Source organism: Anas platyrhynchos, chromosome 1, assembly GCF_047663525.1.
Source record: "Anas platyrhynchos isolate ZD024472 breed Pekin duck chromosome 1, IASCAAS_PekinDuck_T2T, whole genome shotgun sequence".
Lineage (NCBI taxonomy): Eukaryota > Metazoa > Chordata > Aves > Anseriformes > Anatidae > Anas > Anas platyrhynchos.
The window spans coordinates 116,818,671-116,836,608 of record NC_092587.1 but is presented as its reverse complement, the minus strand read 5'-3'; the positions used below and the strand labels follow the sequence as shown (position 1 = coordinate 116,836,608).

The window sequence follows — 17,938 nt, the reverse complement described above, 5'->3', positions numbered from 1 at the left end:
TCAACAAGTGAATGACAAGGGATTCTTTTTTATGGATATGAATACTGATTTCTATAGTGTTGTTTTTTTTAAAGAGGATCTAAGAGTTGGTGTTTATTTACCAAATGCTCAAAACAAATACTTGAATATTTCAGAGGGAAACCTAAATCAGTTTGCATCACATAATTAGATCCTCTACTAAAAATTAAATGCAGCTCTCAGGCACAGAAGTTGGTCACTTTTTCCATTTATGCTTGTGTATTTCAGCCTTCAGCCATTCTCCAAGCATGGATGTTTCATTGATGGCTGAGGGTAACACTTCAAAAATGAACTAGCTAAACAAACTTCCCAGCAGCACTTGACAGAGCTACACCTATTCTTCCCCATTTCCAAAGCAGTACAGAATTAATTACCAGTTCTATGGATCTATTGTAAGTATAATAGACTAAAGAGCTATCACAGACACATTTATTGTAAAAGCACAATCCCAAGAGTGTCTAGTAGAGGGCCAAAACGATTAACACAAATGCTTTGTCAGATCAAAGATAAAACCTGCACCGCCCAATTGAGGAATGAATTAGAACAGTGGGTTATCTTTCAAATTAACCAGGGCAGTTAGTGAGGAAAATTTCATGAAAGTGTAATTCTTAGCCTTTGTGAATCCACACAGCAGGCATTCTGCCAGCTGACAAGATGATGAAATTTTCATGCTTAAAAAAGCCCTCTTCATTTCCCAATTTAGATTAGCTAGCGTTTCTCTCTTTTCATCTATTTGCTCTTCTGAAGCAGAATTAAAAAAAAAAAACACACCACACAACAGAATCAATTTTTCATAGAATAATGCATTTCTGAAAAGAAGTAAAATCTTTGCCTGTCATTTTTTAGATGTATTTACAATTAGAAATAAGATTATCAACATTGATATTGTTAATACTATTAAGAAATCCACTGATACTGGAGCAAAGGCAGATAAGTTTTGGAAGGCAGATATAAAATATTTCAATGTTTAATGGGGAAAAGTGATTGAAGGAACAAAAAATAGAGGCGAATAATTTACAAAAACAATGAGATTGCAGCAGGCTTACAAAATTCTATTTGTGCACTTACATTTGCATCTTCTTGAAGGAAAGAAGTACATCGCCATTATATTTATTAACCTCTACACGCCAAAAAGGGAAAATAGATTTTCCACTTTTAGATTTGATGGCACTCCCCCCCTAAATTTAAACAGCTACATATGAAGGCATTTCAATAGAGTAGGGGAAACAACACGCAACATTCCTAAACAGATAAAAGAAAAAAAATATATTATTCAAAGCTCATTAAAAATAGCTTATTTGTTTCAGTGAGCTGTGGATCAGGCCAAAAGGCTCTTAATAAGGTCGACTTTTTATAAAGTAGATCATTATTTTAAGGGTAAAAAAAAATATTTTTTCATCTTATGTTTTTGTATTATGTGCCATTTGACCAACATACAAAAACAATAATATCTAAAAAAAATCAAAGTTAACGGAGTGACATATTCAGACAACATATTCATCTACTTAAACAGATACTTCTGCACCTCTTAGATGCAAGACCTACAACAGGAGACATAAGTAAGTGTCTCAAAGCTTCCTCAAATGTTTCATTCAGATGGTACTTTGCCACAGTACTTCTGTGTGTCTTTATAGTTTATAGGATTATATACATTAGTGCAAACACCCATTTGACAAGTTTCAACTCCAGCTGTTACACAGTCACTACAAGTACATGATGAAAGGAATACACTAAAACTCAGAGCACCTGCTTTTCTAAGAGCTAACAGGACAAAAAGTTTTCTTGACCAACTCAGTGGAAAGTCTTTTTTTAAAAATGAGAATTGTGCAACTTCAAAATTACATTTTACACTAAAATAATCTCACATTTTCAAATCCTGAATGTATTCCACAGTTAAAAAGTAATTTTAAGCTTTATTATTATATTTAACTAGGTTAAAAGCCATTTCTCAGCACTGAAAACATAACCAAACTTATAAAGCCTTCACTTACAAGGACAATTAAATTCCTTCTGGAGGACACTTCATTATCCTATATGCTATGTAGTAAGATACATAGTAGATTTTAACAGGACAAATTACAATATTCAAACATTTCAGAATTTGGTTCATAGCTCGGTCTTATATAGAGAAAAAAAAAAACAACAAAATCTAGAGAATGGAGTAAAATATTATGCCACTTTTCACTCTTATCAGAAACAATAGTTTTTCCTGTCCTTAAATGTATCTTCCTTCATTAATCAAGTTTGCTATTGCACATATTATGCACATTGTATCTAGCACTTTATATGCCAAAGTATATACATTGTATATTGTGATAATATACATTGTATATCATGATAACGTACATACATTAAATCTAAAAATTTAATAATAAGCAATAAAAAAGCAGTCCGTGTAAATGTATTACCTTGACATACAATAACACACTTTATAATATAATGCATATAGTAGTACCATTTCAATAAGAATTCTGCAGCCAGGTGGACCTTGCAATAAAGTAACTCAAGATTTGGCATTTGGGTAACTTGTCCAAGTCATCTACTTTTACCTTCAACGCAAAGGATCAATCCTACCTTGTGAAATACTGCCTGAATTTAAATAGACCAAGTTTTGTGCTCCTTTTGATGCAAAGACCTTCATTCAAAGACATTTATACATTCTGAATTTATCACGTCCAGAAAACACATTAGAGAACATTTATGTACAATGCAACAGGAATATAGAAGAAAGAACGAAAAGCATGCTTCGTGTTAAACCATAATTAAACCTGATAACTATTATGCTAATTTTCAGCATTTTAAGTGCCATCTGCAAAAATATTTTTTAATACCTGAGAAAACAAATCACTAATACCACAGATTAGGTTAGCCTTTCATTAACAGGCCAAATTTTCAAAAACAATTTTTGATATACTCAAAACTTAAGAGCATCCAAAAGTTAGGAGCTCCTTCAGAAGTGACATCTGACCTAAGAGCTGTGAAAAAAGGTCCTACATTAGACAACCAAATAATAAAGGCAGCTAACAGGAGAAGAAATTCCATGAAAATTTGACCAAACGGTTAGCTGCCAAGTCAGCATATTACAGATGCCAAACATACATTAATATAATTTAAAAATATTTTGTATATTTTTCCTAACCTGTAATCATTTTGGTCAGCATGAAGATGGGAATTTCACACTTTTTTTCCCACAATGCCATACAATGCTAGCCATCTGAAAATGCGGAAAACAGAGCTACTGCATCTGTAGTAAAGCGGACAAATACAGTTACAAAAAACTGTATATATACAGTTGACTATCTTGACATGAGACTGAGCTATCTGGAGAACAAAACAATACAACACTCAAAATTAGTATTTTAAGAATTACTAATTGATAGTTTCATTTTCATGAAGTTGGGGTTTGCTATTGCATGCTACTATTTTGTTCAATACAAAAAAGGGTTATATGCCATTCACTAAATTCAGGGGCAACTTAGAAAACAAACTTGATAGGGCAGAATATTTTCTGAATACTTACATTGTAGTATTTTCGGAGGTAGCGTCTAATATCCAACAATAATTTGTTGTTCATTTGAACCACATGGCTGAAAGGAGGCTCTTCACATTCACTCTTACTGCACCTTTCCAAACTGGGTTCAATAAATCGCCCCTGAAAACAGAAGTGTAAAACAACATACATCATGATAGCAGATGATGGCAGAAATTATTACAGGAGTTTAGACATAAAACTTTCCTTAAAAAAAGAATAGTCTTAAAGCTTTTTTCAAATAATTTATTTTTTTCAAGTATATCTTTATTATCTAGGCCAACTTCATCATAGTTGGCCACACCTATACAGAGACTTCTCTGACAGGACCAGTAGTTTTCAAATTTTCTTCCCAACCTACTGTTCAGATCACTGAAATCCATCTTCGTGACATCAATTACAAGATTACTAACAGTGCTGAAGAGACAAACCTTGTGAAACAAGAACAAGGCGACCATCTTTTATTTTCCCCCCAAGTGCAAAGAACACCTTTTACAGTTTTACAGAATCTCCTTTGCTTTAATTTTGAAAGTTTTGAATGCCTGACATGAAAAGTCCAGAACCTGGAAGCAATGTATGAATTGCTGAAATTGAATTTTGTTGAATTCTCATTAAAATGACAACATCCTGTTAGGTTGGGTGGTTGTAAAACTTTAACGAAGTTCTCTTTCCAGTTAAGACTTAACAATTATGCTTTTCCAAACCATCTTGGCTAAACCCCCACTCACAATACTAAATAATTCCACTAAATAATTGTGTGGGGATTTTTTTTATTCTTTTGTTGTTTTTAATGTTTTTTTTTTTTTTTTTTTAAGTAGTTTGACATCCACTTCTCTTCAGTTAGCCCATCTGCAAGTTGTCAAGCCTATATGCAATTAACTATTTTATTTACAGCTGTAATGAACAAAAGTCAAGGATTTACAAAGCATTGCTCGATTTGCGTGTCTTTTCGTCTTACTTGCTTCCAGAGACTGCTTTATTTTGACTCAGAAATATTCAAAACATCTGCTGTTTGTCCAAATTAACTTAAAATAATTACTTTTAATTTAGATAAAAGATTTATTTGCTTTCATTTTCAAGGTTTTCACTACTCTGAAGTTTGCTAATTTGCCAATGACTAATACACACATAATATCGCTGCAGAGTTAAACACTTGGCCTTATTTCAAGTTGTGATCCAAGGTCCCAGATACATTTTTTGGCAGAACTTCTCAACAAGAATGCACCCCTATGACTTTTTATGTTCAATATACAAAGACAGAGGGAAAGATAACAGAAAAACCTTACTGGCAAGAAAGGAAGTGGAATGTAAGAAGATAAACACAAATTTCAAAAACACTTTGTTCCAATTAATATGATTTAGGTTAAGAAATTACCATTGCTACACGAAGGTTTCATTAAATAGAGAACTGGAAGTTACTCAGGTGTTAAGATAAGGCTGCCTTAAAAAGTTACAGTTCACAATCATTCATGAATGTGGGCAAACAGATTAATGAAGCCAGCTTATCTCACATGTTCTCCTAGACTACACTGTTCCTGGCTGAGATGCAAAAATGGGAAAAATATTTCTGCGCTGTCCTATCAGCATATTTCTGTTCCAAAGCTATAAACAGCAGTACTTAAACAACACGGTATCTTCTCCTACATCATGTGAATCCTATCTGAAAAGCCCATTCCTCTACAGCTATTTTACTCCCTTGCCAATGAAGAGAAATAAAACAGAAAACTAACCGAGCAGTCAAATACATTGTCATAAATATTCTCTGTTCCACATTTGAGGCAGCAAAACTTGAATCTTTCACAGTCTCTATATTTCTCCTCATCAGTGAGCTGAGCTGGGCCACCAACCAAGGCATCATTCTCCTCATCTTTATGGTAATGGTGATGGACTCTGAATTGGGAGGGATCCAGTCCTATTAATAAGAAACAAAAATTTCAAAAGACTAAGAGGTCAACCATGCTAGTAGGCTCATTTTTCATATGCTTGGTGAAGCAGATTCAAAAGAAAGTTACAAAATGTAAATTCAGAAGCTGAAAATCTGTCCTTAGCAAAAAATCCTCTATAAATATAAATACATTTTACAATTTTTAGCCACAAAACACGAAGAAATCTTCTTACTTATCTTCTTACGCAAGATTGCTTTATAAATAAAACAAGCACGTTGCATTATCATGGGAGTATGCAACAGAACATTTTGTTTCTGAGGAAACCGCTCCTAACGGATGGCTTTATTGTTATTTTCTTCTTAAGTTACGTTGAAAATATTTCAATAAAAATGTGCATCGTTATTAAGAAACAGTCTTTAAATCAAAATGGCACCATTAAAACTGAAAACAGAGAATAAAAACCCCATTAAAGAAACGCGGGTGCACTGCTATTACCAACTCCTTCAAGTCCGTATACAACTGCCAACTCTGATTTCAATGCAGTGGTCGATTTCATTTTGGCTCAGTGGTTAACAGCATGTAGGTTTCAATCTAATGCAGTGGTTAAAATTCAGCAGCAGCATTTAAAACGGCGGCACTGGAGACAAAATGCTTTATTTCTGATTGCCAGAACTCAAGATTTTAAACAAATAAATACACAAAAGAGATCCCAAAAATACTGATTCAACCACAAATAAGTAAATAAGCAAGCAAGCACGAAGTTCACTGCCCTAGGAATAAAACTGCCAAAGTAAACTTAATAAAAATCCTCATTTTTTGTCATCCTTTGTCATGTTCAACCTTTTAGAAGTCCATTTATTCCACCCATAGCTTTTTCTGTTGTTGCTGCCATTTTTTATCTCTAGCAAAGAGCACAAGCTAGAAAAAAATCATTTTATGAGAATGTAAAAGAAAATGTTTAGAAAACTATGGCTTACTGTATTAATAAGAAAAGATCAAAGAGAAGTCCTTTAAAAATATTTTTAAGGAGGACTAATTAAGCCAAGTAAAATGTTACCTTGTATCATTCCATATCGTGTGTAAAATTCAGTAACAAATGTAATAATTACCATTGAAAAAAGCACAAAAGATTACAAATAGAAAGTGAAGCCTGATTTTACTTTTCTTCTTAAGCTTACTATACAGTACAGGAAGACTTAAAAGAAAACGTTTGGGAGCAATATTCAGTTACTCTAGATAAATATTACTGCACACATACAACACTTGTCTTACACAGGCAGATGCAGATTGTCTTTACATAAAAGGTTTGGTATCTGTGACTATTATCACTATTCTGAGCTTCTACTTTACAACTATAAGACAAATTCAAGGACAAGCAAATTCCAATGTGAAAACAAGCTTAATTGGTTCTTGATAAAACAGAGTTTTGACTAAGATTTAATCTTCCTAATTTCAGTTTTATCGTAAGAAACAAATGCTAGTGCATAAGGGTAACAATTTATCTCAAAAAGGTTCTTAAACTTTTAACACAGCTCTCTGCTATTCATTAAAAGGAGGAGGAAAAGAAATAAAACACACTGCTAATATCATATTTTACACTTTAACACATATGGCACACCCCCCCCCCCCCCCAAAGAAAATTAATGTTGGATTTTTTATTTTTCTTTTAAGTTTCTTATATTTGGAAAATGAGTGGCAATACATTTGCTGTTTTAGAAAACAAGGAGAATGTTCTGCAACAAACATGCAGTAGATAAAAGTTTTAGAAAGGGGACAAGTTTAGCATTAAGATTTTGCAAAACAGAAAAGATCAAAGATCAACTGAAGCATGCAGTAGGTTGAATCTAAGATAGTAATGGTAACTACAAATAAAAATGCACAGCTTATTGTGAGCTTAGGACTGGAATGAAAAAAGATCATTGCAACTTTCTGATACAGATGCTATAAACATTCAGCTAGAAATCTATCTTTGGTAGTTTCCCCAACAGCAGTAGCACAGCAAAACAGGGCACTAAATAAGAGATAAATTTTGATCTTCAGTCAACTGCACTTTTCCAATATTCAGTCAAAAAACGGGAAGAGCAATAAGCACACAGACATTTGGTAATAATCTAAAAAGGAAAAAAATATATTCATTGAAGAATCTGAACCGCACCTATCTCTGAACTTTCTTAGCTGTTTTGGCTGGAGAGAAAAACAGAAAAAAATAATTGAAATATTGTGATGATCCCAGTATACATTTAATTTTTAGTGTGTAAACAGCCCCAGTGAAATCAAAGGGACTGCAAATCAGGCTTTTAAACACCATGCCTACGTTAATTATCTCATGGAACTGGGACCTATTTTTTCTATTATCTCCTTTCAGGAATGGTTAGTTGGTTCGATTAATGCATTTCACACACAACTTGTCTCCTCTGGGACCAGGTCATACTGGACATATTACAATATTTGGTAAGCAAAACAGGGAATTTCTAGTGAATGGGATTTTTTTTACACTATTTTTATTTATTTATTTTTATTTTAAATAGTTAGAATGAGAAGGCCCAGTGAGCTTCTCTGAACTCCTCTAATCTTCTATGAAATCAAGAAAAATGAAAAGGAGTTTGTGTTACTCTGAGAATTTATCTAAACGTACCTATGCCCCAGGTAAGCTTTCCAGCCTGTCAAAAAAAAAAAAAAAAAAAAAAAAGCAAAGTTGCAGGCATGACAAAGGAAAGGAGGGTAATGCTACAACTCACAGATGAGCACAGAGTGCCAAAAGTAAATGATAAAGGAAAGTTCCAGAACTCGTTCCTGAATTACGGAAGGGAATTGTTAAAGCATTTCTGGCAAGCAAAAAGGTCACTGAGGAAACTGAAACGCCAAGTATATTGAACTAAGCATAATGTTTTGAAAACACAAATTTCTGCAGATAGTTTTCCAGATTTTCCACAGGCTATTATAGCCATTCCTGCCCTCTCCCAAACGCACAGGAGCGACAAACACGAAAGGCAGCGGAGCCGCCAGGTTTCAGCTTTCAGGGAAACATTTGGGAAGAGGCTATCACGTTCTTCCGCGGATTTTGTCTTTTGTGGGCCCCAGCCCGGGGTGTTTCTGCCCGCTTGGTGTTTGTGTGCCCCTCAGGACCGGCCCGCGGCGGCGGGCGGCGCACAGAGGGCTGGTGCTGCCACCTAGAGCCGCGGCCGGGCCCAGGCGGCCGGCAGCTTTGCACGTCAAAAAAAAAAAAGCGGGTTTGGGGTTTTTCGTTGCTGCTCGTGACAGACAGGCTCCTGCCGGGCACGGGCAGCCCGCTTCCCGAAGAGGATTTGTCCCAGGATGTGGGGACGGCTTGGCGGTAACCCCCGAGTGTGTGGGTACCCGTGCCAACACCGAGCCGGGCTCCCGCTGCCACTTCAGGCAGAGGTGAGCCCAGGCCAGGCCAGTACTTAGTTTTATTGAGAAACACGAGCAATGAAACCCAAACTATACAGAGAACAGACCCTGTGTGTACACCCCTCTCCATGGTGAGGCCCTTCTCCTCTCGCCCACCTCACGTCTGTGCCCTGACCACAGCCGTGAGGGGACTGGGGCACGTCTGCCCCACAAACCACATATGACACTTCAGCAAGTCCAAGCTTCTAAGTATGGCTAAAGCACTGCAAAGAAAAGAAAGAAGCCAAGCCACAAACAACAAAATCCATGCACTCTGGTGCTTTTTACTCTATTGTCATGAGTTTTGGCCGTTTCTTTAACCTTCATTCCCACCCCTCTGCTCTCACCTCACAGCCTAATGTGAGAAACCCAAGGAAAAATAGAGAAGCTTCCCCAGTTCTTGCTTGCCACAAGGTGAGCTCAGCCAGTCCTATCAGGAGGGGCACTCTGGGTACTGCTAACCATGACGGGTACCTAGCATATGACTCCCTAAGAAAAACATACCTTTAAGGCAGGTGGGGGACCTTACAAGAAGGATTTAACGTGCAGACACTGGGAGGAAGGAGGAACGGGTGCTGGAGGTATTCATGATGACGAGCCTCAGCAGGACCCAGGAATGACTCCCCCAAAATCAGATAACCTTCCTACAAAACACCCCAATATCAAACACCTTACAGAGCACCGAAGCGCACTTCTGTTTGTAAAGCAGCAGTAGCACATCTCTTTCAGAGAGATGGCATAGTCTAGGCCTGACTCTGCTTCCGTAATGTTTAGATGCTTTTGATGACAGAGAAACAACGTAGGATTTTTCTTTGACACCAGGAGTAATATCTAAATAACAACAAAGTGTAAAATAAACTTGTTAAAAGAAGTGTTCTGCCAATCAAGATCTTTTTGATTAAAAACAATGGTCAGCTTCAAGATGATCTAAGCCAGGTCTCCAAGCACTGAAAAAGATCAGATTTATTGACTGAAATCATCAGATTGCACATTTTACTTAGTTTCAAAAGCACTGACAACCCTCATCTTGTCACTGCATTTCCCTGAGAACTTGAAGAAAAAGAGGGAATGCAGGAGTATGCTCAGGAGGTTCTCATTTTTAGAAACAATGAATTTCCATCTCTTAAGGCTAGGCAGACCTCCTACAATGTCCGAAAACAAAAGGCAATTTTCAGCTTGATTCCATAGGGAATAAATGTGATATTTAAAGAGTTCTCTGCAATTTTTAGGTGTGGTTATTTGCTTTTGTTCTTCAGTGTCTAAAATAGCTTAGTTAAAATAACTTAGAGCACAGACAGAACAAAGAACTTTTCATCATTTTGCTGTAAGCCAAGTCTCCCTAAGCAGAGCTCAATTTTATCTACTTGGACTAACACGGTGATATATCAATTAAATATTCACGTTATAAGGAGATCCTGTTAAACAGCTGAGACCTTTTTGCTACAATCATTCTCCCTATACAGACCCTTCCACAACATAACACGATAAATCAGATCAGACAGAGAAGAACGCACAATGAGAATGCATAAAAGTTCCAGCCCACAGATATGACAGCTAGGTATCCCTCCAGAACAGTAGCTTTCTTCTTCAAAATAGAAAAATATGCTCTTTTGCAAAAAGATAAGGAAAACAAGAATTTGGCTGTGTAACATTATGAATACACTATACAAAAAAAGCCCAACTTAAGAAAGAACAATAACACATTTGCTGCTAAGCTGGGCTCTAATACCTTGTACACTTGAAATCATTTTCAATTCCTTTGAAACAAACACACTTGACTATCCTTACAGTACTGTTTAAAAAAGCTCTGTGATAACTTCAACTTGCAACAATTTATGTACAACTCTGATTAAGTGCTGTATATAAACACATAAGTAGAAAGACAGTTTTGAAAAAGTCTAGACTTGAATCCCAAACTCAATTTAAGCACTGCCAAGTAAACAAAGATGAAGATAACATTGGTTATATATGACATATTATCATATATAATTATGACACCATAATTATAACATATAGATATAATATAATGTTTCCATATATTATCTTTTTATTATTCTTTTATTTTTTTTAAATCTCCATCTTGATGCCATCAAGTGGCATACAGCTCTTAAAACCTGGGCACTTAATTTAGGTGCCTGAAGGGAGATAATCTTATAAACCTAACTTGTTTTGAATAAAGAAAACCTCTGAATTTGAGCCTAACTTTACAGGACCAACAACCTTTGCTCCACAAATACTAGGCTTTTTTTTTTTTCTTTTACTTAAATAAAGTGCAAGCCTGCCTCATATTTTAAAATTTTAAATCTAAGTAAAAATTTTAAACCTTTTCAGTTTGGCCACATAGTCCACTCTGACATCAAGGGAAAGTTGTATACTGAGGCCCTACCACATAAACAGCATGATTTGTGTGTGCAAAGTAGGACTGACACCTCCTCAAAGGACCAGAGCAGCTGGGGATACACAGCAACACCCAATGCCTCCAAGATGCACTCCCACAGCCAAACAACCACGTCTGTGCTCATTGTGCTCACACTCCCAAAGTTGTTTGATTTTACAGACAACTTCGAAATGGAGATGGAAAAAGCTACACATTATATAGACTGTCCTGGGATATTAAGGCCTTTTAGGATGAAGCTACAGAGGTGCCTTGTCCCAGGTGAACAGTCCTGACAATGCATCGCCTGCTGGTTTTAAGTGGCCAGTTCTTGGACCTTGGCCATCTCCTGAATACATAACCCTGAGGACCAACTCCTCTTCCGTTCACAACTTCAGAATGCTTGAAGCCATCTCTGCAAGTCTCAACTTCCTGCAGACATGGTATCAAATAGGAGATGATTAAACTCACACAGGACAAACGCTCTAAGAAAGATTTCTTGTGATAGAGGACAGTCTTGTCAAGAACTCATCGACCAGCACGATTAACAGCTTTTTCCACATCCTAGAGTTAAGAGTTTCAAAAACCAAGAGAGGCGTGGGCTATACAGATCACAAAATTTCTGTTTATCTAGGAGACCATGCCTGTTGGTGAATCATTTTTAGGGAGGAAACAATACAGAAAAGATTACACACAAATCATTATATTTTCAGAAAAAGATGCTTGTAAGAATGGTTTAAATTTTCAACACTGGTACTACCTTCTAGAGATGGAGAAGACAATCAGAATTGGGCAGAAAAATACCTAATTACTTTAACATCCTCTTAAAAGGAAAACCAGCTCTAACAAGGGCAATTCCCCGTTGCTCATTGGAATAAAAACTTGTGATTCTGTGGGTCACTAGCGTTATGCACATTTTTATAGCACTTTTTTTTGGCTGCTTGCCTGCCCCATATGGAGAAATGAAGACTGTTAGTCAGGTTTTGTGTTTCTGTTACCCAGTAGGTCAGTTCTAGCAAAAAAACAATTCTACACTTACAGAATACTAAAAAAATTGTATCCTTTCGTTATAATTACAACTGGTTTCTCTAGAGAGTGCTAGAGAGTGCATGCTCCAGAACTACTTCCGTAGCTTAGGAAAATCTCAGAGATGTGCAATAGTACTGTCACCAAACACTTGCAGTACTGTCACATGAACAAGAGATTTTTGCAACTCTGAACAGGATTATGAGATCATGTTCATGTTAATGAGCACCTCCTGAAAAATGTTATTCTGCAGTAGTCATACCTACAATCCAAACTGCTTTCTATAGACTACCTAAAACATGCTTATCATTCACTGCACAAAGAACGGTTTTTCAGAAGCATTTCTGTTATGAAACATGCATTTAAACTTCTCACTTTGTCTTTTGTAGTTCTTTAAATAAACTGAATTTAGAATACTTACCTAACCACGTTGCAATAAGAACAGAGTCAATTCCCTCTATAGGCTCACATATTCTAGCAACTACTGGATGTATTTGCTGTGACAAGTAGTATTGAGTATCAACAGTAAGATTGTCTTGCTTTTGCAACTGTTCCGGAGCATATGCTCGCTGGCTGGCACTGAGATTTGATCCATCCTAAGACAGGAGACAGAAATAAAAAGGTATGAAAAAAGCAATATCCACATTCAATCTATACAAAGGATTATGCTTCAAATATTATTTATTATTTTAATACAAAATTGTTACACAATCGCTCTTTTGGATGATTTATTATGCATCCAATACAAATCCAACAGTAGTAAAAAAAATACACTGCTGATGCTGGCATCAACTAGCAAGTTCAAGAATGTAAATCCAGCTTGTATTATTGCAGCCTACACGTGCAAATCAGTAAGAGTAGACAGAGTAAACAGTCCCATCTGTCAATTCTGAAATGCACAATGAAAACACATTGTAACCATCAGCCCAGTTAAAAATATGCAGAGGGCATGCATTTTGGATTCACTTTGTACTAAACTAGCATTATCATTTTGCACAACAAGCAAATTCCAAGTCCTGGATATTGAAACTATATCTCTTTTGCTAAGAAATTTATATGCTTTGATTCTATAAAAAGCAAACAGAATGAATGGTCAGAGAATGGACCACCATTTATTGGCATGAAAATAAATGACAAGAGGCAATAGGATCCAATTGAAAGAGTAAAAAATACTGGAAGAAACACAAAAGAGAAACGCCACTCAGAGGCTTAGAGTATATATTCAATTCTTCTCCAACTCAAAACAGAAATATGAGGGAAAAATAAATAGATTTGGGAAGGTAATTAAACTATGAACAGTGTTTGCAGAGGAATTAAGTATCAACTCTAAAAGGATTGTACTCTTCAGTAGAATGCAACTTATTACCAGTCCACAACTACACTAGGAAACTGTATTTCTAATGTATGTCAAAATCCTACAGCAGAACTTACAGTAGGATTTTATCAAGTATTCAGGAATACAAGTAAACCTTGAAGGGGTGGGGGAAGGAGACCAAAATGTATTTTTTGCTAAGTATACAGTCCTCTTGCCTTTCTCACAGCTAAATAAAAGTTAGCATTAACACGACACCTTCCTTTTGCAGATAAGGCAAGATACCAGCTTCTACAGGGTCAGCAACCATGGACTGAAAATCCATCACTAAAAAAGACAGACTGCAAGCCATTGGTCCCTCCTACTCCTTTCAGACAACTCAGTATTCAGAACAAAATTAATTTAGGACTATTCAGCTCATCCAGCTGCTTTGCTAAAATAATTGTAATGCAATTCCTTCAGCTCTCTTCTTTCAACAAGTACATTCTTCTCTTGCATTGTGTCATTGCTCAGCCGTACCCAGGGCCCAGCTCTCCTAAGTCTTGGCAGCTTCTTCATACCAGGATAAGTACTCTCAATTAAGTCAAAAACAATATGTTTCAGTTTTTAAAGATAAAGGAGATGAAATAGGGATATGTTGTAGCGTTCACAAGCCCGTCAGTTTTGCATAAGAGATCCCTTGGCTCATTTAATCCAACTCAGTTTTTATATTTTTAAGCAAATCCAAACTAGAGTATGTATTCATGAAATAACAATATCCAAGTCACTCACATCAGTACCTAGCTACTAAGAGGTCCACATTTCATAAACACATTTAAACACCTGAAAGACAATGATACCAAGCATCCAAAAATCAAGCAGTGGAGTTTTTAAAACATCCATGACTCTGGAGCATCCCTCTGCTGTGTAACAGCAGGTAACATGCTGACATACATTCCACATGTGTCACCTACATTTTTTAATGTTTCCTTAGCACACGCAGTAGACAGCGCTGCCTAAGGAAGGACACTAATTACTTCCAGTCTTCAGCAGCAGAACTTAGCCTGCTTCCTTTTAAATGAGCACAGACACAGCAAAGTATTTTCAGGCCAGGTTACTTCACACGGAAGCGCTAATAAATATTAAGCAGATGGTCAAACACATGGTAAGATGACTAAGAACAGTGTACTGGTATTAAATTAAAATAAAAGGCCTACTGGATTTTATTGTAACAACTGTATTTCCCAGGAGAAGCAGAATTTACCAGCAGTCAGAGAAGATGACAAGGAAATAAAGCTGACTCACTCAAGCTTCATTTAGCAGAAAGCAGCCTCAAGTAATTCCACACTTCCCTACAGAACTCCATCAGGTGAGCTTACCAGCAGAGGGAAAGAAACTATGCCAGTTTTATGAGCTGAAAAACACTAACGACAATAAAGAACTTCCAACTAAAAAGCAAATCCAAAATGTTCTCCAACTAGTTCTATAGAACTCCAAGCAAGCTTTCATCAACAGAGGGCAGGAACTTTCTTATGAGTTTTATACCTGTGGAGGTTTTTATTTTTCTCCAGTTCACGCTCAAGATCAGAGTAACAAGAATGCTGTGGAGAAGTGGCTGGAAAGGCACAGTGATGTCAACGATAATGAGAGGGGAATGGGTTAAAAGCTTCCATGCTTCATGTAGAAGGGTGCCGTAATCCCTTCCCACTTGCATGTGGAAAGGAGCGTGGCACATTCCTCCCACTGCACCGCACACCCAAACACACTTAGGCCATGTTCCTAAGGGCATTTTTGAACTCCTTCCAGCAGCTTAGCTTCAGAGTAAAGGAACGTGACTCAATGTCAGACTTGGGCTCTTCAAAGAGTCACAGTACATGCAACACAGTATACACACATATTTGGGAGTTTCTTGTAGTATTTTGGGGATTGGAAGGAGCTGGTGACTCAATTTCCAAAATCTTCACAGAAGAAAAAAAGCTAAGGTTATCATGTTGAATCAGCAAAGTGAATGACTGGTATGGGGTTATAGACAAAAATAATTCTCAGATGCATGAACAGAATAATTTAATGAAATTTGTAAAGTGGAATTAAATGTATATTTGACACTGATACACTATCATACTTAGATAGTGCATCTCCCCATCCCAAAAGAAAGCCCCACAAAAATTGTCAACAGCCCAGAAAAAAGGAAGTATGTCTCAGTGCAAAGCAGTTCAAAAAAAAAAAAAAACACAAACAAAAAAACAACCACTTCACTGTTCTGGCTGTCACTAAGATGATGTCATCTTAGGAAGTTGTAAAACCATTTACAGGATAAACACCTGAAAACAGAAGGCTCCTCAAATTCCCTGGTCTAACCCACAGTCATTGAATCTGGCACCGCATCTATGAACTGGAAAGACACAGGCTGAGACTGGAACAACAATATTTAACTGCCACCACCAAAGAGTTTTGCAAAAATGACAGGTTCTTCGCCACCAGAACTGTTTTTCTCCTTAAAACAAAGGTTGGATGCATTCTTTAAAATTAATTAGTAATAATTAAATACTAACAAAAATGTGGGGAAATTTTAAGCCATTATATGGAAATGACCAGATGAGCTGAACTGATCATGCCTGTTTTTCCTGACCCTATAAAACCAAATCTATCATAGAGAACTGTTTTAAACTACAATGTAATCTCACTGCAAACAAGCAAACATCAAAACATTTTTCCAGGAGTTGGTTTTCATTGTCATCTCTCAAAACAGTATCTAGCATTCAGCTATCAATAAAGACATTTTTACCTGACAAATGATATATGACACTGTATCTCCTGCCTTCACCTTTCGGCCTCCTTGAGAGTTTATCCACATGGCAACATGCACATGTGGTAAGCTTTTTTTGTCAGGATAATCCTGTGGATCTTTTGTCAAGGCCTAAAAGATCAAAGGAGAAAAGAGAGACATAACTGTGAGAAAAGTATTTTACCTCAGTGATGGACAACTCACAACTTTAAGAGACAAGACTACATGGTAGCCATCTTCATCTACCTACTATCCACTTGTACATTTGCAATATGAAAAAAAAAAAGACATAATAGAGATATAATGCAATCGTTTTCAATTTGAACTAATTGAAGTTGAAAACATTACACAAAATAGAAAAACAGAGCCAGACATTTCACCTTTAGCCCTGCAGCAGTTCAGGTTATAAAGCAGATCTGATTATTAAGCAGGTAAGTGTATTTTAACAAGCTCTGTATCAAATGACTGCATTTAAACATTTCCATGCATCTCGTACTACTGAGATTTAACTCAGTAAGCTGTATATAAACTGTATTGCTATATTTAAATATTTACCCTTATCCTAATTCTTAAAAACAACTTACACATTCGACTAAATAGGGAAATACATAAATTATCTCAGAATTAGTAAAACAGGAAAATTCTGCATTTAAAAGTGAAAACTATTCCATAGGTATTATTGGGACACTAAGTACTGTGACAATATTTGCAGTAAGAAGTGTGTAAGAAATGGATGACAAAATTTTTACATAAACCATAAAACCCACTGTTTTATCTAACAGTCTGATGACAACCTGAACACATTTCTTAACTGATTTATTAACACTGTCTTACAGAACAAATGACCAGCTGGCAAAAGAAAGACACTCTAGATGAAGTAAATTTAGGATATCTGTTTCACAGAACCATGAGAGGAGCATATAATACCCCATTTATTAATCAAACACCCCTGGCAAGTGGGAGAATTTTGAAGACCAAAATATAAGTTTAATTGAGGATTCATAAAAATAAACCAAAAACATACTTTTTGCTAAAAATCCTGTAGATAAAGCAGAGTATTTCACTTCTTGCTGTAGTAAAGTCTTGAGTAAGATCTCTAAGCGAGTATTAGTTTCCTTCTATGGAGCTTTAAAAGGAAACAAACTGACAACACTATGCTTTTATATGGGTTTTCTATAAAACAGAACACTTGGTTCTTTTCATCGTTTTCTTCTGTTTAAGTATTTTCAACCAGAAATACAAAATAATGATTTGGGAGAAAACTTTTGAAAGCACAGCCTTTCCCGTAATTGTCAAAGTCCAGAACCAGTGGACAGGAGAGCAGGATGGGACATGAGACAGCTATTATTCTGAGAAAGCAAGACCAGCTTACAGCTCAACAAGGTGTTTTCACTTATATTGTAGGATCTCCGCAGTATGTTCTATGCTATTCGGTATCTCACAGAGCAGGATACCAATCCTAGGAATTTTCAGAACAGAAATTATTCTGTAATTCTGTTCTCTCATTGGGAGTATGTAGTCAAGCTTTTGCATACAACAGTAAACACTGTGCTGACAGCCAAGACGAAACATCAGTGAAAAAGAGCAGTATAAATACAATAAAAATAAATAAAACTAC

At 36.3% G+C, this 17,938-nt stretch overlaps 1 protein-coding gene across 3 annotated transcripts in view; it reads right to left on the bottom strand.

Annotated features, from left to right (window-relative positions):
* Positions 1-17,938, bottom strand: part of POLA1 (DNA polymerase alpha 1, catalytic subunit) — a 200,738-nt gene that overhangs the window by 109,214 nt on the left and 73,586 nt on the right. For 2 of the 3 annotated variants that reach the window (XM_027449032.3, XM_072027409.1), the window contains exons 31-34: positions 16,321-16,452; positions 12,666-12,840; positions 5,278-5,459; positions 3,539-3,670 (exon numbers count right to left, since the gene is read on the bottom strand). In XM_027449032.3, coding sequence (XP_027304833.3) covers positions 3,539-3,670; positions 5,278-5,459; positions 12,666-12,840; positions 16,321-16,452 — 621 coding nt within the window. Of the gene's footprint in view, positions 1-801; positions 1,261-3,538; positions 3,671-5,277; positions 5,460-12,665; positions 12,841-16,320; positions 16,453-17,938 lie in introns of those variants that run through there. The other variant, XM_038168922.2, reaches the window with a different exon arrangement.